Source organism: Papio anubis, chromosome 8 (genome assembly GCF_008728515.1).
Source record: "Papio anubis isolate 15944 chromosome 8, Panubis1.0, whole genome shotgun sequence".
In the NCBI taxonomy this organism is placed as follows: Eukaryota; Metazoa; Chordata; class Mammalia; order Primates; family Cercopithecidae; genus Papio; species Papio anubis.
The window spans coordinates 65,227,003-65,251,335 of record NC_044983.1 but is presented as its reverse complement, the minus strand read 5'-3'; the positions used below and the strand labels follow the sequence as shown (position 1 = coordinate 65,251,335).

Below are 24,333 nucleotides of genomic sequence, written 5' to 3'. Positions count from 1 at the left end.
AGAGGAATATGGAGAATTCTCTTCATGAAATGTGGAAAGCAGATTTAGCAAATAGCTTGAAGGCTGGGCAGAGATACTGGATGTGATAGAATAGAAAAAATGAAGGTAGAGTTATGTTCTGTGTCAAAGTCATGAATGGCATGTTAAGAAAAAAGTTTTTGAAAGATGTTGCTGCTGCAGTGGATTGCAGATTGCAGTGGATTGCAATTGCCTCAAGAGGCGTTGCTGTTGCAGTGGTGGTGTGTAGATTGAGGAGGGCACAGCACTGCTGGTCCGCGAAGGGTACAGATGAGGTCGCTGAAGCCGTGTAGCCCTGAGGAGAGAAGAGCTGACCCAAGTGATGTGGTAATGCATGAGAAGGCTGGGAGTTGGCTAACACCTTGAAGTTTTTACCATGAGAAGAAAACTGGAAACCAATAGTTTCACTGATGGTGAAGAAGTAACTAAAAAGGAATATGCCTTATAGGAGATTTAAAAACCCCATTTTACAAAAGTTGCATTTTATATTTGTGTTGGTTGATCACACAGGGGGAATATCCTGGAGATGAGCGGACGAACGGAAACGTAGAAGTGGAAAGAGAGTGAAAGGTGACACTAAAGATGTCTGTCATGTCTCGTTGCTCCCCTTTAGAGTTCTGCAGTAGTTAGTTACTGAGTATCTTGAATTTTGGGAAACCAGGAGGCACTGTTGATGGCTTTTCATTGTCCAGTAGTCTGTTTCAAAGAACAAGCTCCCAGTTTCCTTTATGAGCCTTAGCTGAATTCAAATAAAAGAAAAATGCAGCTGAGGCCATCATCCAAGGTTCTCAATGGCAGCACTGCAATCTCTAGTTTACAGACTCATTTAGACTACAAATATGGGACAGAGATAGAAATCTGATTTAAAGTAAAAATAATATGAAAACAGGGGCTAAAACTTATCCCAATTCATCACTGTGGGAAGTGCCCCAGCCAGGATTCTCCTCTCATTCTCACTATCACCCTTTTCTTAACTAACTGAGCGGATTGTACAGGAGTCCCAACAATCCCTCCAAATGCCGTGGTTCCCACCAGTCCACAGTCAAAGGGAACCAAGACAACACTGGATCCCCATAGGCACTGTTAACAGTACAGCTCCATCCACTGGGGTCCTTGAAAGTGGGAATCTTGGGCCAGGCTTGGTGGCTCATGCCTGTAATCCCAGCACTTTGGGAGGCCAAGTTGGGTGAATCACCTGAGGCGAGGAATTCAAGACCAGCCTGGCCAACATGGTGAAACCCTGTCTCTACTAAAAATATAAAAATTAGCCGGGCGTGGTGGTGGGCACCTGTAGACCCAGCTACTTGGGAGGCTGAGGCAGGAGAATTGCTTGAACCCAGGAGGTGGAGATTGACTCCAGCCTGGGAGACAGAGTGAGACTCTGTCTCATAAAAGCAAAACAAAAAGTGGGAATCTGGTTTGAAGGTTCTCAGTAAAGAGATTCTGAGACAATGTTTGCCCAAATTTAAAAACTCACCTGAAGGGCATAGTAAGCCCCAGAATCCTGTACCCACCCCAAGATACTGGTTTAGTAAGTCCAGGCTGGGGCCTGAGAATTTGTTTCTAACTAACCCTGGGTGAAGTTGAAGCTGCCTCTCAGTGAATCTCACCTGGAGAAGTATTCTAGGTTGGACACAGAATCAGGGAAGCCTAGAGCTGGAAGAGACTGTAGTGAGTACCTCATTTTGAGTGATCTAAGTGGCTTAGATTACTGCCAAGATTGTAGGATATATTGTAGACAGGAAAAGGAAACATTGATTTTCTACTTACTCTCAGCGAGGTTCTCTTCTAAGTGCTTCACACAAGCAATTCATTTGATTCAGACAATAATCCTTTGTGGTGGGTGCTAGTAGCTATTATTCTTATATCACAGATAATGAAACAGAGGTGCAGAAGGCTAAATCATGCTGTGCCTAGGGCCACACAGACCCTCAGTGGCAGAACCCAGAAGTAAATGCAGGCAGTCTGCCCAGAGACCATGCTCTTGAGCTCAATCTAGGCTGAGTGTTGGCTGTGACATTGACATTTTCAAGATGAGAAACAGAATTGATGTCTGCTTGCAGTCGCGATAGGTCTCTCTTTCTGCAGTCTCATCTTTCGATTCTTCTCGCCTCTTAGAGGACATACTGACTGACATTAATACCTGTCTCCTCGCCTCCCCTCAGGGCTGAAATGGTCTCAGTGGCTCAGGCACAGATGAAGCATGAGTGGGCTGTGCCTCTGTCTGTCTTTAGCTGCTGACTGCCACTTTGGTGTTAATTGTTGCCTCTGATCTCTGTGGATTCTCTGGGTAGAGACAGATGACGGTGTGCAGGAATCTGAATCTCTTCACTCCACTGTGTTAGTGTGTATCAGTAAGGAAAGCATCGAGCACCTTTTTATGGCTGTGCAATGATTAATGTCAGTCAATAACACTGCCCTACTCTGTATATATTCCCACTGTGACTGTGCCATTGATATTTTATTGGCAAACCTTACCAAAAATGATTCTGTAATAAAACTCATAGTTATTTATTCACAGCTGTTGAGAGCAGTGGACAGGACAACGTCTATCTGATAGGTGGAAGGGCTCAGTTTTGTTTTAAGCTGAAGCTCTTCACTTCTGTAGGTTTCAGGCCTTTGGTGTCTGAAATGCAAACGGTGCTAATTCTCAGTTATTAGAATAATTATTTCATAGGAATGATATGAATTGTGAAGCTGAACACTCATAACCGGATTCACAAGGCAGTGGTGAGGAGGATAAAAATGAGAAGGGAAAGAGCCCTAGACTTGAACATGTGGAAAACATTTGGATTTTGCCACAGATTAGCTTGAGCAAGTCATTTATCCTCTTTTGGTTTGCGTTTCTCATCTGTAAGATGGAGCTTCTAATAGCACTCCCCACTCCGACTAGTTTACAAGGTTGTTGCTGAGCAAGCGGCACGATGTCATCAAAGCACTTCCTGCAAGGAGTGTGCCGACGTGGCTGTGGTTGCCCTATGTGCTCACCCCAACCCCATCACATTAAATTTTCTCCTGCCTCTTCCATCTTCTTTTCTGTAATCTACATCTGAAGTCCAAAAGCTGGAGGACAGAACAGAGGTCAACTACTTTTTCTATGCTGTAAGACCTAAAATGTTGATACTGCTTTTCAAATACAAATATCAATTCTTCCCCTTTATACACACACTGACTCCTCATCCCAAGCAAAAAGCCCAACTTCATTGTTATTTTAAGTTGTTCCGTGAGGTGGGAGCCAGACGCAAATGCTCTGAAGCAGCCTGACTATGACTGTGTAGCTGGTGTGCATGCACTGCTGACTGGGCTGGCTTGATGAGAGGGAAGGTCCAGGCCACAGCCGAGTCCCAGGACTGCCAAGACACACTGTCCCAGTGCCCCAGTTCCGCTGAGAACATCTGCCATTGCTCCTGCAGGATGGGGAATGCTGTGACAGCCATCGACTGTGGATCAGGATGCTGAAGAGGTCAGTGGTGGCTGGGAGTGGGAAAAGTGCCACCCTTCAGGAATCCATTAAGATCCACCATGTTTGCAATGTTGGTGCAGTTAAAAATCAAGGCTCCAGGAATAGTGCTTTGGATGGAGTATGTGATAGGTTGTGGCTAGACAGAACCATAGTGAGGAATTTAAATCACTCTATATACTCCAACTGCTTGATTCCCAAAATCATTTCATACAGAATGATTTCATATAAAAATCATTTGTATGAAAAAGGATGGGAGAAAATGTTCCCCTAATTTGGATGACTTTGCTAAAATCACACAGAGATCCTGAATTACTTCATTGACATGTTTAAACTTTAAAGCAAAGTTTTACCTTTCCCGGTACATGTATCTTAGCATTTGAGTATGCAGTATTTTGTATTATTAAACATTAAAATTTTCATCAAAACTGTTTGTCATGTCCAGAGAAACTTGCAGAACCAGAAATTCAATAGTAAATATTGTCATTATCACTTACGGAAGTCCCAGACATGTGGGATTCATATACACCTGGCTTCCTAGAGAGATACTTCCATGTGGATTACAGTATTCACAGTTCAATGAGTGACAACAACAAGCAAACCCAGCTCTTACTGATTGTGGAGGGGTGTTTGTTGATATCATTCTTTTATGATGAAGTAAGGCTAATGCTTTAAATATTTAAGTCGTTTGTATTAGATACTTCCCTGCCATTTTCGCATGCCGACAGTTATTTTCATAGTAAGATATGAAACATGAAACAGTGATATTTCCTGTATGAAAATGTCTGTATGATCTGTTGAATATTCTAATTCTAAAAGCATAAGCATCTAAAAAAAACAAAATTAAATGGTATTTTTTTTTTCTACCCAAACTGTGGAATTGGCAAGGAAAAAAAAAAAAGATGTTTTTTAGCTAAAACCAAAGGGGGAAAAGCCAGTTGGGAAAACAAGGGAAAAAAGAGAAGATAATAAATTAGTCTGGAATGTTTCCAGGTCACTAAGACTCATTATTTCCTCCTGGCCCCTCCAAAAGAGGACAAGGCCATGAAAAGCTACTTACAGGAATGGAAGAAGTTAACATGCCTACAGGGCTATACAGATAAGGTAGGCAAGTGAAGGCAGCCAGGTATAAGAAAAGTCAGAGGGCTTTTGTGTCTTTTCATTGTTTTACTTTTGATAGAGACATGGTTTATAGAGCTTTTCCTGACTATAAGAAAAACAGCAGTATGGTCAATGATAAATGGCACCTGTACCTTGGTGTAAGTATCGAGGGACAGCACAGTAGTGGGGGATCTCAGTGTCCGAGAGCAGCTGCAGCTCCATTTCAAACATCTAAGTGATGACTGCTTCATGGGAATGCAAGCCTTCATTCTTTTGGATTTTCAAGAAATGTCAGAATCTGATTTTTAAATATGTTGTATATATTTTAAAATATGATTTTTAAACATTGGCTTAATTCTGAAAAGTATGCTCATCAAAGAACACACATCTGTGGGCTAGCTCTGGTCTGAATACCTTGTGTTCTGGCTTCTGCTTTAAAGAAACAAAGTATCTCCATGTACTCATAGCTTCCCTCTACATATGATCTAAGAGAAACATCAGGTGAGTGTTACTGAGATGTTCCTGTCAGGCCCATTTCCTAGGAATGTAAGAAATGCCATATTGAGTCAGATCAATGGTATAATCTGCTCAATATTTTGTTTCTCAGAGTGGCACCAAGGGCCTTTTGGGAAAAATTTAGAGCCCAATCTCTTTGACGCTAGTCTCAGAAAGTTAGAGGAGTCCCTCAAACACTTTTTATTTTCTCCCTTCTGATTTATAAAATATTTCAAGTGTAGGGTATAACAGAATACATATACATCTCCTAGCTTTAACAAAACTTAACATGACTATATTCCTTCAGATATATATTTTTTCAATTTTGAAATAGAATGTGAATGTGCTGATGCTCTTGGTCATCACTTTTTCCCCAATGGTAGCCATTATCCCGAACTTCATGTTGATCACTTCCATGTGTGTTTACTGAGCTTAAAAATTGTAAATCTTCCACTCATTATTCTAGCCTAAAACCCTGAAGTACTTACGGGTATAGGCACAACCTGAACAACTTCTTAAGTTGTGGGAAAAGCAAATTCAGAAGTAAGGGGACGATGGTTAAGTCATTTCATCTTTCCACAGGCTGTTTCCTCCTGGGATGATGATCTTTGTCCTACCCACCCAATTCAAGTGAGATGGCAGTATTCATTCACAATAATGTGAACAAAATGTTCTTTGGAAAAAGATAAAGTGTTATCCACATGCAAGGTTCTAGCACTTTTATTAATGAATTCCTTATGCATCTTACTCCCTTTACAGAGTAATAGTTTATTTGTCCTGAAAGCGAAGGGAAGGGCTCCTGCTCATGATGAACTAATGCTTTCCTCCCTGGCTTGATTTTATAAACTTTGATTACAGCCCTTCTCAGCCTTCATCTTTCTAGACAAACAGATAAGATTGTTTTATGCTTTCCTAATGAGAAAAGTATTCTATTAGGATTTTCATAATTGTTCTTCTAAGTCTTTTCTAAGTCTGTTATTTTCTTTTTGGAGGCACAGTAGCCAAAATTGCCTACAGCATTACAGGTGCAAAAAGGTTTGCATTAGGTGAAGATTTATTAAAGCACTTGGCAAAGACAATTGCACTGGAGTAAAAAACAAAACAAAACCTAACCATATCAAAGTGACAATGAGATACTTCATGCCCATCAGGATGGCATCTATTAAAAACAAAACCAGAAAATAACAAGTGTGGGCATGGATGTGGAAAAATTATGACACTTGTGCTCAGTTGGAGGGAACGAAACACGGTGAGTTGCTATGGAGAACAGTAAGGTGGTTCTTCAAAATAATAAAAATAAAAGTATCATATGATCCAGCAATTCCACTTCTGGGTGTAGCTCCAAAATAACTAAAAGGAAGGTCTTGAAGAGCTCTTTGTACACCCATGTTCACAGCAGCATTATCCCCAATAGGGAAAAGGAGGAAGCAACTCAAATTTCCAACAGTGGATGAATCGGTAAAAAAAAAATGTGGTACATGTATACAATGAAATGTTATTCAGCATTAAAAAGAAAGGACACTCTGACACATGTTACAACATGGATGAGCCTTGAGGACATGAAGGTAAGTAAAATAAGCCAGTCATAAAAAGATAAATGCTGTACGATTTCACCCACATGAGGAATATAGAGTAGTCAAATTCACAGAGACAGAAAGTAGAATGATAGCTGCCAGGATTGAGGGAGAGAGAAAGGGGAGTTGCTGTTTGATGGGCATAGGGTTTTACTTTTGTAAGATGAAAAGAGTTCTGGAGGTGGGTTGCACGCCAATATAAATGTGCTTAACAGTACTGAACTGTACACTTAAAAACGGTTAAGATGGTAAAAAACAAGAACAAAATAACAAACACCCCAAATCTAGGGCAATAATGTTCTAGAAGGATTATGAGCATATTACAGAAAAATAAGGAAAAGTCTCCATCAAGCGGGCACCACCATGAAGAGCATGACTTTTCTGCCAGGAAAGGAGGTCTTCTCCGGACCTCCAACCCACAGTTCACTGCGCTTCCTAGTCATTTTGTTTTGCCAGTGGCCCATCTTTTGCTTCTGTTCCCTCTCTCCCCAAACCTAGAATATTATTATGCATTTGCAGATTGCTTTCAGGAGGCACTGAATAACTATCTGTAGATGGCTGATTAACAGAAGGGATAGTGGTTAAATGCATAGCTGTGGAGACTCAGATCTATTACAAGTCTGGGTTTCGCCATTTACTTGCTCATCACAAGCTACATGAGTTCTCTAAGCCTTATTTTTCTCATACATAAATCAAAGAGAGAATAGTAACTACTTCCTAGAGTTGCTGTGAGGGTTAAATAAGCTAGTTCTTTTTTTTTTTTTTTTGAGACTTAGTCTCGCTCTATCTCCCAGGCTGGAGTGCAATGGTGTGATCTCAGCTCACTGCAACCTCGGCCTTACCGGGTCAAGCGATTCTCCTGCCCCAGCCTCCTGAGTAGCTGGGATTACAGATGCCCACCACCACGCCTGGCTAATTTTTGTATTTTTAGTACAGACGGGGTTTCACCATGTTGGCCAGGCTGGTCTTGAACTCCTGACCTCAGGTGATTCACCCACCTCAGCCTCCCAAAGTGCTGGGATTATAGGCGTGAGCCACCACGCCCAGCCAATGAGCTAGTTCTTAGCATGTTATCTGGCTAGAAAATCAAGGAAGGAGTTAAAGGCAAATATGTAGGAAACATCTGAGTGGACTGGACTGAGCCTGGTCTACAACCCTTCACCATGATATTCGCATGCCTTCAACACAAGGCAATACTTGGTAACTGCTCAGAAAATATTTACTGGATGAATAAATGAACTATAAGACAAGGCTGAAAATTTGAATTCTGTTAAAAAATAAAGTTATGAGCAATTTCTTAATATATTTTAAAGACAGTGCTGAATATTGAAGAGGTAGATCGTGATGAATACTTAATATTTATTTCGGGGAATTTTAGCTTGTTTAGAGCCTTATGGGCCCATTTCAAGTTAGTTTAGTGCCCACTATATTCCCAGACACTAGGAGTGCATGAGGAGTGCAGCATAAAACACACCCTTGCTCTCTGGTTGATCTTGGTCAAGTGGAAGGGACAGGCATGGAGGGGCATGGTGGAATGAGCACCATGCTGGAGTCATGTTCTCGGGGTGCAAAGGAAAGTTCCATCAATGCTGCGGGAGGGGAGGGTGGTTTTGGTTTGGGAACACCAAACCCATGACATGAACTGGGTTATGAAGAACAGGTAGGGTTTCTCCAGTTGGAGAACGAGGAAAAGGCAGAGGGGACGAGATGCGCAAAGGCATGGATAGAGGCAATGGGGGTGAAGCCACCAGACACCTTTGGGGAGACGGCAATTGTGTTTATGAGGTACAGAGTGAAAGTGGGGGAAAGGGAAACAGACTTGGGGACAGGTAGGGGCCGCATGGCTCAGAACTCATTTGCCCACATAGGAGAGGGGCTTAATCTCGTGGCAAAGGGAAACCGCAGAAGGGACTTAAGCAGAAAAGTGATCTGATCAGATGGATACTTGAAAGATAACTCTGGCAATGGAGGGAAGGGTGGGCAAGAGAGGCTAAGACTAGAGAAGGCAGGCAGGCCAGGTGACAAACTGGTGAGGGAAAAACTGGGAGAGATGAGAAGATCCAGAGATCTCAGCTGTAGCAAAAGCAATGAATGGGTGAGATGTTAAGGAAGGTGAGTTCAGGTGTCAGGTCAAGCAGAGGGCAAGGATATGTTTAACACTGCAATCCTCATGCAGAGACTGTGCTATTAACATAATAGGTACTAAACTAACTTGAAATGGACCCACAAGGCTCTGAAAAAGCTAAAATTACTTGCTCTGTAAGTGAATGAAAACATTTAAACCATCGCTTACATGCATACTAACATCATATATGCTAAATACAGACTCATGTACCTGTGACACCTTTCATTCTGGCCTGTCGCCTGAAAATCAATACCCTTGTTAAAAAAAAAAAAAGGGTGGGTTGACTCTGCAAACCAACTTCAACAATAATGACCTCTGCTGGCTTTTTAGCGCATTTGCTTCCAGCTGAACCCAAGGAATTAACTTTACTGGGGTCCCACTTTTTGGTTTCAAGTGGGAAACCAAAGTCCCCTTCCATGGAGATCAAGTGCCAGCATGGAGAGTTTTATCCTCAAGAACCCGAGCCGCAGGAGCTCTGTAAAGAAGCCCAGCATGCTCTGCTAGAAGATTCGACTCGGAGTCAGGTTGAATGTGATGGCTAAGCACAGCTGGGTGATGCCTGAGAGCAAGGAATTTGAGTTCAGGAAAGGAACTGAGGAGTGGTAGTGACATCTTGTAGGGGCAAGCTTTCTATCTGCCTTGCACTAGCTGCACTAGAAGAATTGGCCCTCGGCTTATGAACAAGACCCTAGGGCTGGACCATTGAAGACGGTGAGAAGATAAGAAACCCAATCAGATGATACAAACGGTAAGTTAGAATCACTAGATTTTGGCAAGCTTTCTGGGTGCTCTACAATTAGCCTAGGCAAGCTAATTAAAAAAGCATCATATCTAAGATAGTAGTAAGTGAAATCTCTACCAAAAGACATATAGAACACTGCAACTTTCAATTACCTAATGATTTCTATGACAAACTGTGAATAAGTAATCCATTCTAATAATAATAACCACTGAAAGTTCCTTTAGTACAGTCTATATTCATATCCATTGCATAGAATTACAGTCACATCCTCATACTCTCTGAAACAACTTTGCCCAAGTATTTTTACAATTTCTTAACGGAGGGTTTTCAATCCTTTACTTCTACAATCTTCAGTGCTGACCCTCTTCCTCCATCATCCTACTCCCCCAGGCGCCTTCCCCGACCATTTCAAAAGTATAACATCAGAAAAGTAATGCTGAAACACAAACCAAATGCCTTATGATCAATACAAGTTCATTGCATAAACTAGGATGTTGGTTAAGGTGCAATAATTAAGTGCAAAACCTCAAAATGTCTACTGATAATCCTGTGACTCCATAAAGCATCTGAACAAAAGAGACTAGCAAGTGAAGAGTCCAGTGTCTCACCCAGCTCCACATCTTGATCATCGGTAAGCACAAGAATAATGTTGGGTCGAATGTTTTTTCGTTCCTGCTGTATCCGTCCTCTGAACCTCGGGGATCTGACAGTCGAACAGAGGCTTCCCAGCAATTCTGTGCCCAGGACAGCCAAAACCAGAGCACAGCAAGAATACTTCATTGTATTTGGTCCAATGTTGCAAAACTGACAAAATGTCTCCGTCTCCTGATTTCTGGAGTTCTGGGCAGTCAGAGAAAAACGGAGACGGTGAGACTAAAATGAAATCCAAACTCCAAGCACAGTTGCAGAAAAAGGGCTACAAATAAGTCAGTATTGGCACATAAGCTGGCAGAGACAGGGTTGTACATGAGTCAGAAATAGCAAACCCTCACAAGCGCTGGGTAGTTTTTTAAGCACTTGATTATTTTGCAAATTCACTTTTGTCCTTTATTCTCATTCCAACTTTTCCTATTTCAATTCATTGCCAAAATAGAATTTCCAACACAGAGCTCAAATGTAAAAGCTTTCTGACAAGAGCTAATACCTTGAATTAGGTATCCTGGTTGAATAATCAATTTCTATTCTCAGAGGTATTCAGAACATCTGCAGATAGGGTCCTGGAAGGAGGAGAAAAAAATACAAAGGAAATATCAGTCAACGATTTTAAAAACAGATTTTCGATCTGAAGTAGTCTCTTGCAACAGCATATTATATGTGTATATATTATATATATTTTTTCTTCTGTGCTCCAAAAGGGAGGAACAGAAGGAAACAACTTTCAGAACTGCAGAACTGCTAACAAATGACTCAAATGCTATCTTCATTTCATAATCAGCTCCATAAAAGGGTGGTAAGGTATCGCCCTGCTCACACTCTGACAGTACTTTACACATCCCCAACAGAGCTGACGATCGATTAGGAAGAGCCAGCAGTGCCAGGGAAACAACAGAGCGTTGGGAACGAGTGTTTGCATGTGGGAAGCAGATGGCGCAAGGGGCCTGTTGGGGAGCGCTGACTCACCTGCGTGTGATACTGAGTACCTAGCAAGCAGAACGAAACACACGCCACACCTGTCATTTGTCATCTGCATTATATCATTCACTACCCAGGAGAGTCTTTTCTGCTGACAAAGACTTCATAGTAAGTGACTGGGACAATTTTTTCCAGCCTCTGAAAACCTCCTCACTGTCCCCCATCAATCAATCACCAGAAGGAAAAGGTGCTTCCTCCGTGCAAGGCTGGTTCCCCTGTCCTCAGCTTGTGCCGGCACCTAAGTGGACAGAACACCCTTTTGATTGTCAATCACCAGGCTTACTGCTGGCGAGACCGGTAAGGCACAGATAGCACAGGGGTTTCGCTTTGCTGCAGATCTTAAACCTGCGAAGCAAAACGATTGATTGGCCCTGAGGCTGGAGTTAGCGGCTACCCTTCCACATTAAAAAATAAATAAATAAAATCCAGAAGGGCGAGCTGCAAAATCTTTGCAAAGCTGCACAGAAGGAGGCTTTTGAAAGGGTTGGAAAAATGCCCCTCTCACTTTGGAACACTAACCTGCTGAAAGCTTTTCTCTTGGAAAGATAGCAAAGGGCTCATTAAAAAAATAAAATCTTTGTCTCATATGTCATGAGGGAACAACTTTATGGGAATTTAGGCTGCCCTAAAATTAATTAGATAGCAGTCTGTTTCATCAGTCACTCAGTCCCCATACACCTGAGAATCTGTATTTTGATCTGCAACAATAAACTGGCATTGGATAAGTAGGCATAACTAATTAAGTGTAAGCATCGCATAGCAGGAGGAAAGGGCTCCATCTCTCAACTTCATGCCCTTAATTCTGGAGGGTGACAGGGGGTAGTGAAAGAAGAAAGACTGGATACCATATACATTATTTTGTTTTACACAAACACACACATATTTTAAACTTTATGAGCTGTTTTGTAAACAGTTCTAATGCTTTTCACTCTGCAGCCTGTAATTATACTGCAGGAGAGAGAAAGAGACAAAAAGAAATAGGTTTTTAAACAAAACTCTAGTGTCTGCAGCCAGGCAGTCCTGACTACATTATCTGCAACACACAAGCCAGCTCCAATTGGTAATGGAGCTCTGTAGAAGTCACTAATGTAAGATTTGGTGCTTTCTTCTTAATAACTCAGGGTGATTCCACAGTGATTGCTGTGCATGCCGAACACTGAAAGCCTGCAATTATTCTGCACTGACTGTTTGACTTCTGTTCATTTGTTTTAAATCGTGAGACACTTGATACAGGCACGAAGGGACAGGAAAACTAAAGGAATAAAATGACAAACAATGGCTTGTTCTCACAAAGCATGGGTCAGGCTAAATAGTTAAATATAGAAATTTCTTAAGAGGTTGGTTCTTTAAGTAGTAAAACTTTGCTCACCTCTCAAAGCCTGCAGAGGTGTGTGAAGGGAGAGTTTGTGAAGACGGCGTTTGTGCACCCACTATAGTGTAAACCAACCTCTGCTGACAGTAGCAACCCGGGGGGAACAATTTCAGGCTCACTGCATTAGACAAACAGTGGCATTTGAGTTTAAATAATCAGCAACACGAGAAACTGGAAGTTCTTGACAATTCAGATGCTGATAACCTTTGCTGGAACCCAATCAACACTGCTAGTTATTCTTTTCTTTATCTTATTTACTTTACTTCTTCCTTTAGGAAAAAGCAAATTAGCTTTAATGATACCTTTGTGTAAACTACATCAAAAATCATTTCCTAATATGGAAAAGAGAGAGTGGTTTTTTCCTACGAAGCGAACTTCCCTTCTGGTGAATGAAAAGTGCAGAAAAGATCTACATTATTTTCTGCCACGGTTTATCTTATTTTTTTAACTAAAATTTTTTATTTTTATTGACAAATGATAATTATATATATTTACGGGGTTCAATTTGATGTTTTGATATATGTGTACTTTGTGGAATGATTATATCAAGCTAATTAACAGTCTATCTCCTCACATGCTTATCATTTTTTTTTTTTTTTGTAGTGAGAACATTGAAGAATCTACTCTGTTAGCATTTTTGAAACATACGATTAATTCATTGTTTTTAACTGTGGTCACCTTGCTGGGCAACAGATCTTAAAAATTTATTCCTCCTGTCTCACTAGAACTTTGGACCCTTTGGTCAGCTTCCCCCACGACCACCACCATTCAATTCAGGGAATTCGTACCTACAAGGATATACATTAAGTGGTCAAGAAAATTGAATTTTTCACCTAGTCTGGCCAGCAAGAGTCCTCTCTCTCTTTCATCTCATCTTCCTTCACGAAAACACACAAAACATGCCATTCTAGAAACACTGCACACAGACAATTCTTTATTCGAAAATGACCTTTCAAAGCCTGTCATCCTCTTACTGCCTGGTTTCCAGCTCCAGAAGGAAAAGAAGTAAAGAAAGGAAAAAAATCTTGACAGACAAAATGCAGAGCTTGACAGAAGAGACAAGGATGCAATGTTTGAATTGGATACTTTGTGGTGGACAACAAGAGTCCTTAGAGACTAGCAATTGGTCTTGAGAAAGAGTAGAAAATGAAAGAAATGTAGAAAGGTTTTTCTCACACATACAAAGTGAGTTTGAAGAACAGTGTTTTATTCTTCACTGATCAAGACCAGGATATAAGCTGCTTTTACTCCAACCCATAAAATGACAACAGCAGTTGTAGTTATGGCCAATTGGTGTGGAAAGTTTATAGGACTTTGTTTAGGGTGGTCAAGCCAAATTATAAAAGTGGCAATAAATGTTTCAAGTCACACGTAAAAGAAAAAGAAAAACAAAAAAAGACTGGAAAGATGTCCAGCCAACTGGATAGAAAGTTTAGGTCACATATGTTTGTCCCGCAATACCCCAATCTAAACTCAAGCCCTGTTGCTCCCAAAGGTTTAAGGGGATCTCTGTCTTCCCCAATCCCCCCTTTGGCTGGGCAGTTTGGTGCTAGGTCTCTAGAGGGGATGGTGGCCAATACATCAACAGCACCCTGCTTTTGTCTACAGCAGCAAAGTATAGTTTGGGACTTTTGGGGGACCCTGTGACCCTTTTGGGAGGTTCATGAGGTCAGAACTATTTTGATAAGAATACTGACACATTATTTGCTTTCTTCACTGTGCTGACATTTCTACAGATGATGTAAGAGCAATGGTACGTAGAGCCACTTTCCGCTTTTGTCTTAGCATGAATGATAAAAGCTTCACATATAGTAAAAACAAACAAACAAAAAAACAAAAACAACAAAAAAATCCAGCTTCATTAAGATGAGGCAGTAAAATCACTAATTTTATGAAACCGTGACCTTGAGTGCACATGTTTTCTTTTCACTGTTCTGTTTTTTGAGATAGGAGGTTCACTCAAAATCCCTTGTTGGCTGGGGGAGTATGATGGCTGTCTTGAGGAAAGGCATGAGGGTGGCTGAGCTGCAAGCTAAAGTGGCTTTAAACAAAAAAAATGAAACACTACTTAAAATAATTTTTTTGGACTTGGATATTTGGCAGACATTTTACCAAATAATGAATGAAATAAGCCTATCATTTCAAGGGAAACAATTGACAGTGTTTGTTACCAATGATAGAAATCTACCTTTCAAGCTAAAATTAGAATTTTGGAAAGCTTGTATACTCCACTTGGCAGACTTCCAATAAGTAACTTTTTCTGATGACAATGATAGTGATGTTAACAAATGTTATTTTTTGATATTGTAAAATGAAATGAGTCAACATTTAGAATATTTGCATAGTTCAGTGAACTAAATTTCCCAAATGATCACAGTGCTATAAAATCTTACATGAGTAAAATATTCATTCAAAGTACAAGATGACCACTGGATTCTATTGTAACAGAATGAAAAGTTCATTGATATGGTTTCAGATTTCTTAACACAACTAACCTTTAATGAATTATCACTTGCCAAGTTTTGTTGTAGTATCAAAGAATATCCACAAGTATCTGAAAAAGCTATTAAAATGCTTCTACCTTTCCAACTACTTATTCATGTCAGTCTGGATTTTATTACTGTACTTCAGCCAGAACAATGTATTTCAACAGATTGAATGTAGAAGCAGAAATAAGAATTCGACTTTCTTCTTTTCAGATAAACATTAAAGACATTTGCAAAAATGTAAAACGAATTCATAATTTATTCACAATTTCTTTTGTTTGGAAAATATAGTTTTTTAAATAAAATATATCATTTAGGTTAACATATAATAGATTCATTATTTTCAAAAGAATCAAATATTTTAAAATTTTATCAGTTTTCACTTCTAAGTATTAATAATTAAAATCCACATAAAAACTGTTGGGGCAAGAGTCTTCAATAAATTTTAATTATATAAAGGGATACTGAGCCCAACCAAAGGGTTTGAGAATTGCTGACTTATAGTGTACCTTGTTCTATAGTTAAGCCCAGACTCTCACATTTAAGGCTCTAGGTCTGGCCCTAGTCACAAGCTTCTCATTTACTTTTTTTCCTTAAATCCTTGAAACTGTCCTCAGTTCTAAATGCCTGGTCTCAGATAAAAGTTGTTGATGAGTGATAAAATTCTGTGTTTTTTTATTCCCCAAGGATAACATAAAATTTTACAAATGAATGCCCACACAGCTAAAGTATACAAGGGACAGGGTCAGAACAACCCACTTGCCACAGAAAAAAACCTCTCTAGGATGGGGCAAAATAATTATTTCTAGTACAAAGCAATGGCACTTTATAGTTAGGCCAGAGAAAAAAGGGACACCATAACCAGTTGAAACAGCAGGGGCAGGGGAGATTATGCAGTTATGTGAAGGTGAATTTAGCCAGAACACACTTAGATTATTGTCAGAGGCAAGCAAAGTAGAATTAGGCCAGCAAGAAGCTGGTACCCACATCTCATCCTCCCATCCCACATTACTGTCTACATACATTTCTTAGGATCAGTTAACATGGCCCTTTCTCATTAATTTTGGCTTTTGAGTCTCCCAGAGATTACTTCTTTTCTTTAGAGTAAGCCTTCAGGATGTGCTATCTTCTTTATAATATATGTGAATCCACGAAGAAGTTAATTTCTTCTTTTAACAACCCCATAGCTGGCAAAGTTCACCTACTGTTAATCTCCAGAAAGCCTGTTTCCTGGTCTAATTTATTACAACTCCAAGCAAAGAAGATAGACAATCATCCCCTCCTGGTGTAGTAACACTTTTATTCTCCTCGAATAATAAATCCTCTTCCAACAAACAATGACGGCTGAAAAGTGTATGCCTGTGACCTGGAGCACCTGTGGGGAAATATTTGGCTAAATCATGAGATCTTCCTTTCTCCTCTCCTCCTCCCACCCAACACTGTGAATCTTGAAATTGGAAGGAATCTTCAAAAGTCATCTATTCACACAGCGGTGAGTTATGTTTATCCCTGGTGTATGGGGAGGGAGGGGGACAGGTTTTATTTTTTGGCTGAATTCATGTATATATTGATTTTTTTCAATAATTGGTTGCATTACAAAACATAGAAATAAATAAACTTAAGTTTTCTAGGTTTTTCTCTCTGTCTTCTCAGGGAGGAAGAAAATAGATGGAGTAGAAGATTGAGAAGGATTAAGTGAGAGTTGAAGAGTGAGAAGGATGACGTGAGAAATGTACCTTTGAGACTCTGCCTCATAAAAGGAGGAACTAAAACCATATAAAATCAAGCTTCTGAAGGGCATTTTAGAGAATGCATAAAGTCCAAATTAAAATTTGTCCAGCTTCTTTCAGATGAAATGAACAAGACAAAGGAAAACAAACTGATCTAGATATTATGAAAACCACCGGAAGAACTCAATATTCCTGAAGCATATGTTACAAAGTGTCTAAAGGGACTAATAATGGTCATTGGTGACCAATTGTGGTCCAAATGATCAATGGTTTCAACAGTGGCAGTGAGATCCAAGAGAATGAGAACAAAGAGACAACTGGAATTCCAAAAGAAGAGGCAATGGAAACTTCAGTTAAAGTGGATTTGTATGAAATACTATGCAGCCATAAAAAGGAATGAGATCATGTCCTTTGCAGGAACATGGATGAACTTGGAAGCCATTATCCTCAGCAAACTAACACAGGAACAGAAAACCAAACAGCACATGTTCTCACTTATAGGTGGGAGGTGAATGATGAGAACACATGGACATATGTGGGGGAACAGCATATGCTAAGGCCTGTTGAGGGGTTTTTAGGGTTGGGGGAGGGAGAGCATCAGGAAGAATAGCTAATGGATGCTGGGCTTAACACCTAGATAAAGGGATAACATGTGCAGCGAGCCACCACGACACACATTTACCTATGTAACAAACCTGCACATCCTGTATATGTACCCCTGGACTTAAAATAAAAGTTGATGAAAAAAAATAAAGTGGGTTTGGTGGAAGGACAACAATATTGTTAAAAAGAACTAGAATGTGATCTTGGGCATCTTAGCTATGTCTTAAAATATATAATTTATTACATTAAATTTCATTAAATTGGCCTTTGGTTTTATACATTTATAGTTTATTTGTACAGAAGTATCTTGAGATACTGCATTAGTCAGCAGAAGTAGTTTGTTGCAATAACAAAGAAATTCCAAATATGATAAAAGCATATTTGTCACTGGTACTGCAAGTCACACACAGGATGGCACAGAGCTCTGCTCTGCCCAGCCATACATGGATGCACACTGATGGGGGCAGTGTTGTCCTGTTGCTGCAATAAGTAGACCAAGAAGCAAGGGAAAAATAAGCTCAAGAATTTTGCAGGAGCTTTTCAGGGCTTCAACCTGAAAGTGACCGAGTTCACTTCTAACATTTCATTGGATGTGATTAGTCATGTGGCCCCACTCAACTGCAAGGGCATTGGAAAATTTAGCAGACCAAAGTGTTTGCTGAGCACTAATGTCTATGCCACAAACTTTATGTTTCATTAGTACCCTATGTCTTTCTCTTTCTCTACACACACACACACCACACACACACACACACACACGTGTATGCCCACACACATACTTAAGATATGTGTATAAATATACGTACCCACACACAGACACATATCTCAAGTAACGAAGAAACAATCTTTCTCACAGTATAAAGTTCAATCATTCTTAGGTACTAAAAATATACTTTCGACAGATTCGGGGATTTTTTATACATGTTTCATTTTAGTCTGTTTTCCTGATGTACATAATCTGGCACAATGCAAATTTTTTAAAGTTCCACAATTCTCGAGATACGTTTAAGTTGAAGTAAATATTTTAAAAAAGACAATTAGATGGTATATTTATGTTTCGAAAGCATTTCTGGAAACACTATCTCATACTATGAGAAATGGTTTCGAAACATAAATATACCGTCTGAAAATCATTTCTTGAAATACTATCTCGCAGTCATATGTAGGAAGAGGAACACCTGACTTTACTACATAAATGAAGCTGCAGTCAAGAGAACCCCACTGGCATACTTCCTTTTTGAGATGGAGTCTCACCTGTTGCCCAGGCTGGAGTGCAGTGGCATGATCTTGGCTCACTGCAACCTCCACCTCCCAGGTTCAAGTGATTCTCTTGTCTCAACCTCCTGAGTGGCTGAGATTACAGGTATACACCACCACATCTGGCTAATTTTTATATTTTTAATAGAGATGGGGTTTCACCATGTTGGCGGGCTGGTCTCGAACTCCTGACCTCAAGTGATCTGCCTGTCCTGGCCTCCCAAAGTGCTGGGATTACAGGTGTTAGCCACCGCGACCGTCCACTGGCCTACTTTCTATGCCATTAAGTTCACTGCCAATATAATGCTCTCTAACTTCTTCTAGGCGGTAAACACAGCAGAATGGGGAAACAAGCAGAGAAAGGACCAGGAAAGAAAGCTCTGGGAAACAGTGTGAAGGAGGTAATCGCATTTCAAAAGAAAATTCTCTTTCCTAGCTCAAGGCAAATTATGGAGATTAGCTGTATTTTTTCCAAAATGTATTACTTACAGGAGAACCTTAAAAAAAAAATCAAACATTTAAGCCGGGCACGGTGGCTCACGCCTATAATCCCAGCATTTTGGCAGGCTGAGGTGGGCAGATCACCTAAGGTCAGGAGTTCGAGACCAGCCTGACCAACTTGGTGAAACCCCGTCTCTACTAAAAATACAAAAACTAGCTGTGTGTGGTGTCTGGCACCTGTAGTCCCAGTTGCACGGGAGGCAGAGGCAGGAGAATTGCTTGAACCTGGAAGGCGGAGTTTGCAGTGAACTGAGATCATGCCACTGCACTTCAGCCTGGGCGACAGAGTGAGACTCGGTCTCAAAAAAAAAAAAAAAAAAAAAAAAATTCAAACATCCTATTAAAGCCAATGTCTTTGCTTGGAGACATTTTCAAGGAAACTTTAAAATTCAGATTAGTTTATGTATTAATATTTTAAAAAATCGTCCTTTACAAGTTGTACTGGGAAATAGTGTTTTGAGATCTTTTGTCCTAATGGTTAAATACATAATTCCCAGTCTTTAAATAACAAAATCATCTTCACCATGTACCTAAATCCCTGAGCTATCTTCAGACATTGGGTCCCCTTCAGCTCTGTACTCCTCTCTCAATGACTAACAAGCACAGCTTTACAATTATCAAGTAAAAAGAGCAACCCTACTTAAATTTCTCGTGAAATTCAGGTCTGCAATCTTGGAAAATATCACAGTAGAAAAAACTCAGTAACTAGTATGCCCATCTAGGAAAATTAATTTACTGTATTAATCTTAGCAATAAAGGATATAATGAATAAAAATTGCCTGTCAGTTATCATTGACACTAGTGTAATCTATGATATTCTTATTCAATCAAATTCACCTTCCTATCTTCAAATCACTATCTGGACATAGAGATATTTATAAATTTCTATTTTTTCCTTTTTTTTTGAGATCGAGTCTTGTTCTGTTGCCTGGGCTGGAGTGCAGTGGTGTGATCCAGGCTCACTGCAACTTCCGCCTCCAGGTTCAAGCAATTCTCCTGTCTCAGCCTCCTGAGTAGCTGGGATTACAAGTGTGCACCACCACACCCAGCTAATTTTTGTATTTTTAGTAGAGAGGGGGTTTCACTATGTTGGCCAGGCTGGTCTTGAACTCCTGACCTCTGATGATCCACCCACCTTGGCCTCCCAAAGTGCTGGGATTACAGGCGTGAGCCACTGCGTCTGGCCAATTTCTTTTCTTTTCTTTTTTTTTTTTAAGAAAGACTAACAACTCAAGAGATACAACAGGAGATTTCTAAAACCATAATTTTCCTAACATTTATAGATTCAAATAATGAATCGGTAGTGCCTTGAAACTTTATGACATCTGTCTTAGTTTACTTGCTGGACAGAAGTTGGGAAATACTTTAGCTAATAAAAACTTAGCATTTTACTCTAATGTTACAAAAGAGTAACCTTTATGAAGTTTTATGCATAAGAATTTATAGAATGAAAATGTTAAGAGCCACATTAGCATCCTAAGCTGTTACTTATCTTATATGTGAAATAAATCTTCCTGAAAAGGCTCAGATTATGATCTAGGTCCATGAACATATAAGGCAAACTTACACTTACTGTCACTGTGGAGTGTCTTTATAAATAGATGTTTATAGGTGGACCAGTCCTTAGAATTCTTCCATACAAACGCCCAGTGGTGTTCCACTTCCAGAATTTATTTTCTCACTCATTACACTCTACTTTGTTTTAAACCTTCATTTCTCAGCACACACAAGAACAGCACTTGTCACACAAAGCAGCTGATATAATTAAGCCAGATGATGGGCCCCACACGTAAAGCCAGCCATTCATGAAAGCTGGTCACCAGAGGCCATTTCAAACAATGCATATTTTAAAGTCATCTAAAGTAATCCCTTCTCTCTGCTGATTTGGTTTCCATGAAGTCTTAAGCACATGTGTGCTGCAAAAAGGAGGTTTATTAAAACCTGATGTGATATTATAGATTATAGTACAACAGGGTTGGGTTGATTTTAATATCTGTCTTCAAAAAGAAAAGCAATCTTTAATAATATTTGCAAGCTTACTAAAACATCATGCATGGAAAGGAAGCTAGATGATGTTTATTAATTAAGGAAAAACAAAAATAAAGACTGCACTCATGTTCTCTTGATTAGGGTATATATAAAATTTGCACAAAAATTGGGGGGAAACGAAAACAGTTTTTACTGATGAGTGGATTAGCCAAACATAGCAACTATTTTCCAACTATAGTGAAGAGCTTGGTTTATTTGGAAAATGCTTTATAAAGTTGTGAATCTGAAGTCTAACATTCCCTTGGCCCGCTCTGGTGAAATATTATGAAATGTGTCATAGAACAACATTTGACAATTTCAAAATATTAATAGCTGTCATCATTAATAGAAGTATACTAAGTCTGGCTGCCTGCAAAGTTTACCAGGGCTCCTAAAGTTTACCGAGACCTCCAGCCCTGGTGGACTTCTAGATGTTTTGTTAATTTGCTGGTTCTCTCTGATCTTTCTTTGTGTTTCATGACTGTATTTAGTTTCAATCAGGGATGAAAATACAAAGGCTTGGATTTGACATGCGTCTGGTCCTCCATAGCAGGATCTCTTGCATACAGCATATGCTTGAAGTACACATGAAAGGAAGCATGTAAATGATAATAAACTGTTTTTGCGAAATCAGCAAAAGTAGTGCTCTGGCACGCAGGCCATCTACTTTTTCTCCTTGGAACATGGCTTCAGGGGACAGATGGTATATGAGAAAGGAGGTTAGCAAGCCTGACTTTGGAGAGCTAATGTGAAGGAGGTGTTCTGGAAAACACCTTGTGGAATCTCTAAGTCTGAAAAGGATCTTAAAGTTCACCTCCATCAACCTTTAGTGAATAAAACTTCTCACTCATCAGTGAATAATGTCCCTGTGTAGGTAACAAGGGACTCACTAGGCCACCTGTTTAGTTTAGGGTGAGATTTCAGATTAGGAAATTCTCCCTTTTATTGAACAAAAATCTGCCTTCCCCTTTCTTCTAGATGCTTACGCATGCTCTATTCTTCTGAGCCACACAAAACAATTCTATATATTTTTTTACATAACAAATGATTTAAATAATTCAAGATTGTTTCTATCTAACTCCTAAATCATCTCTTACAAAACATACCTACGTGGTGGTTTACTCGTAATTACGGGAGAGAGTTGGAAGGGATTATTTTTAATTTGGCCATTGGTTGGTTAACTATTGGATCAATAAATCCTATAAAACTGTAGTTACACAAATAGCAAGCCAGCATATTTAATGCCCATCTGGCTCAAAGGGATTTTGACTACTAGACTACTGCAAATCAATGGTTTCCAAATTCACTAAGAAAAATGTCCTTATGTACCACTATTTTCATGCTTGAACTAAATCCAAATCAGAAATCTTCCAAAATTTGCATAATTAAATTGCTAATTAGTTTTATTGGAGAATAAAGCCAGGCAAGAAAGACGAAGATCCAGGCTAGCGTCATAATCCAAGTACTGATTTTTTAAAAAATTCCTTGACAACTTACTGATTTCCTTCTAGTAATTAGATTTGGAGGAAGCTTTTCTTCCCAAAAGAAACATCTTTACCACACATGGCTCCTAACTTCAGAATACTGGATACTTTAAAAGAGCTATGCAAGAGAAGAACAACCCTTAAACAAGGGTCCTAGGCTCAAGTACTTAATTCATAACGTGGAGCAGAGGTTCATCAGAATCACCTAGAAGTCTTGTTAATTACTCCAGCGTTTTTGATTCTGGGATGAGGCCTATACAATTGCTTTTTTTTTTTTTTTTTTTCCAAATGGAGTCTTGCTCTGTCACCTAGGCTGGAGTGCAATTGCGCAATCTCGGCTCACTGCAAGCTCCGCCTCCCGGGTTCACGCCATTCTCCTGCCTCAGCCTCCCGAGTAGCTGGGACTACAGGCGCCCAACACCACGCCTGGCTAATTTTTAAAATTTTTTTAGTAGAGATGGAGTTTCACCATTTTGGCCAGGATGGTCTCAATCTCCTGACCTCGTGATCCGCCTGCCTCGGCCTCCCAAAGTGCTGGGATTACAGGCATGAGCCACCAAGCCCAACCAAAATTGCTTTTTTTTGTGATGGAATTTCACTCTTGTTGCCCAGGCTGGAGTGCAGTAGCGTGATCTCAGCTCACTGCAACCTTTACCTCCTGGGGTCAAGTGATTCTCCTGCCTCAGCCTCCTGAGTAGCTGGGACTACAGGCGCACACCACCATGCCCAGCTAATTTTTGTATTTTGGGGAGAGACGAGGTTTCAACATGTTGGCCAGGTAGGTCTTGAACTCCTGGCCTCTGGTGATCTGCCCACCTTGGCCTCTCAAAGTGCTGGGATTACAGGCGTGAGCCACCATGCCCGGCCTTAAAATTGCATTTCTAGCAAGTTCCCAGGTGATGCTGATGCTGACGGTTCCCAGGTGATGCTGATGCTGACGGTACTGGTCTACAGTACAATCCACTAGCACCAATGAAAGGAAAAGTGAAGCCCAGCCAAGCAGGTGTTGCAAGTCTCTTCCATGAAGGCTGACTCCTCAGACCTTTGCATGGGCTGAGGCAGCTAAGCATTTACAAGATAGGATTAATGATACTGCCAATTATTTTGTAGCTGATAGGACTGTATTTAGGATCATCCTTCCCAGAGTTGCCAAGAAGGCAAACATGCCAACACACAGTCTATCCTAGGCATCAACAACTGAAGGAGTTTTCCATGGGAGAACCTTCACCTCCTTCAACAAGTATCCAGAAGTGTTCTTTTGAGTGGCTTTCAAATGACCAGCTAACATCTCTTTCCATGTCTGAAGGAATAAGATTGCTCAAATTCAAAATTCTTGACATATGTGAACTAACAGACTCTAACAGGGGCCCACGCTGGAGTTTGTTAATAAGCTCAAAGATAGGTTCACCACTCCCAGGTTGAAATTTTCATCTTAAGGTAAATTATTACCAGAGATTAAGGAGGCAGAGTGAGTTACTTGGCTTTTGTTTTCATAAAGCCCTGATTCAGTTTACCAATTCTGTTCAGCCTTATCTGCCAATCACCCCCTGTGGGCCTTTCATCACCTATGGCCTTCTCTTTGAGACAATGGCAGGTGAATGTAGCTGCAGTAGGAAACAAACTTTGAATCGATTAAACAATATGATCCAAAAAATGTATGAAACCACCATGATAGGAAAGACACCATGACATTAGGTGCTCCTGGGAATGCTGAGTTGAATCCTT

General features: G+C 40.1%; 1 protein-coding gene across 8 annotated transcripts in view; it reads right to left on the bottom strand.

Annotated features, from left to right (window-relative positions):
* The window catches only part of SULF1 (sulfatase 1), a 193,190-nt gene that overhangs the window by 83,936 nt on the left and 84,921 nt on the right, over positions 1–24,333 (bottom strand). For 6 of the 8 annotated variants that reach the window (XM_009213161.4, XM_003902844.4, XM_003902842.4 and 3 more), the window contains 2 exons: positions 10,660–10,732; positions 10,124–10,355 (listed from right to left, as the gene is read on the bottom strand). In XM_009213161.4, the coding sequence (XP_009211425.2) occupies positions 10,124–10,295 (172 nt within the window). In that variant the 5' untranslated portion in view covers positions 10,296–10,355; positions 10,660–10,732. Of the gene's footprint in view, positions 1–10,123; positions 10,356–10,659; positions 10,733–12,516; positions 12,531–24,333 lie in introns of those variants that run through there. The other 2 variants (XM_009213162.2, XM_009213164.4) reach the window with 2 other exon arrangements.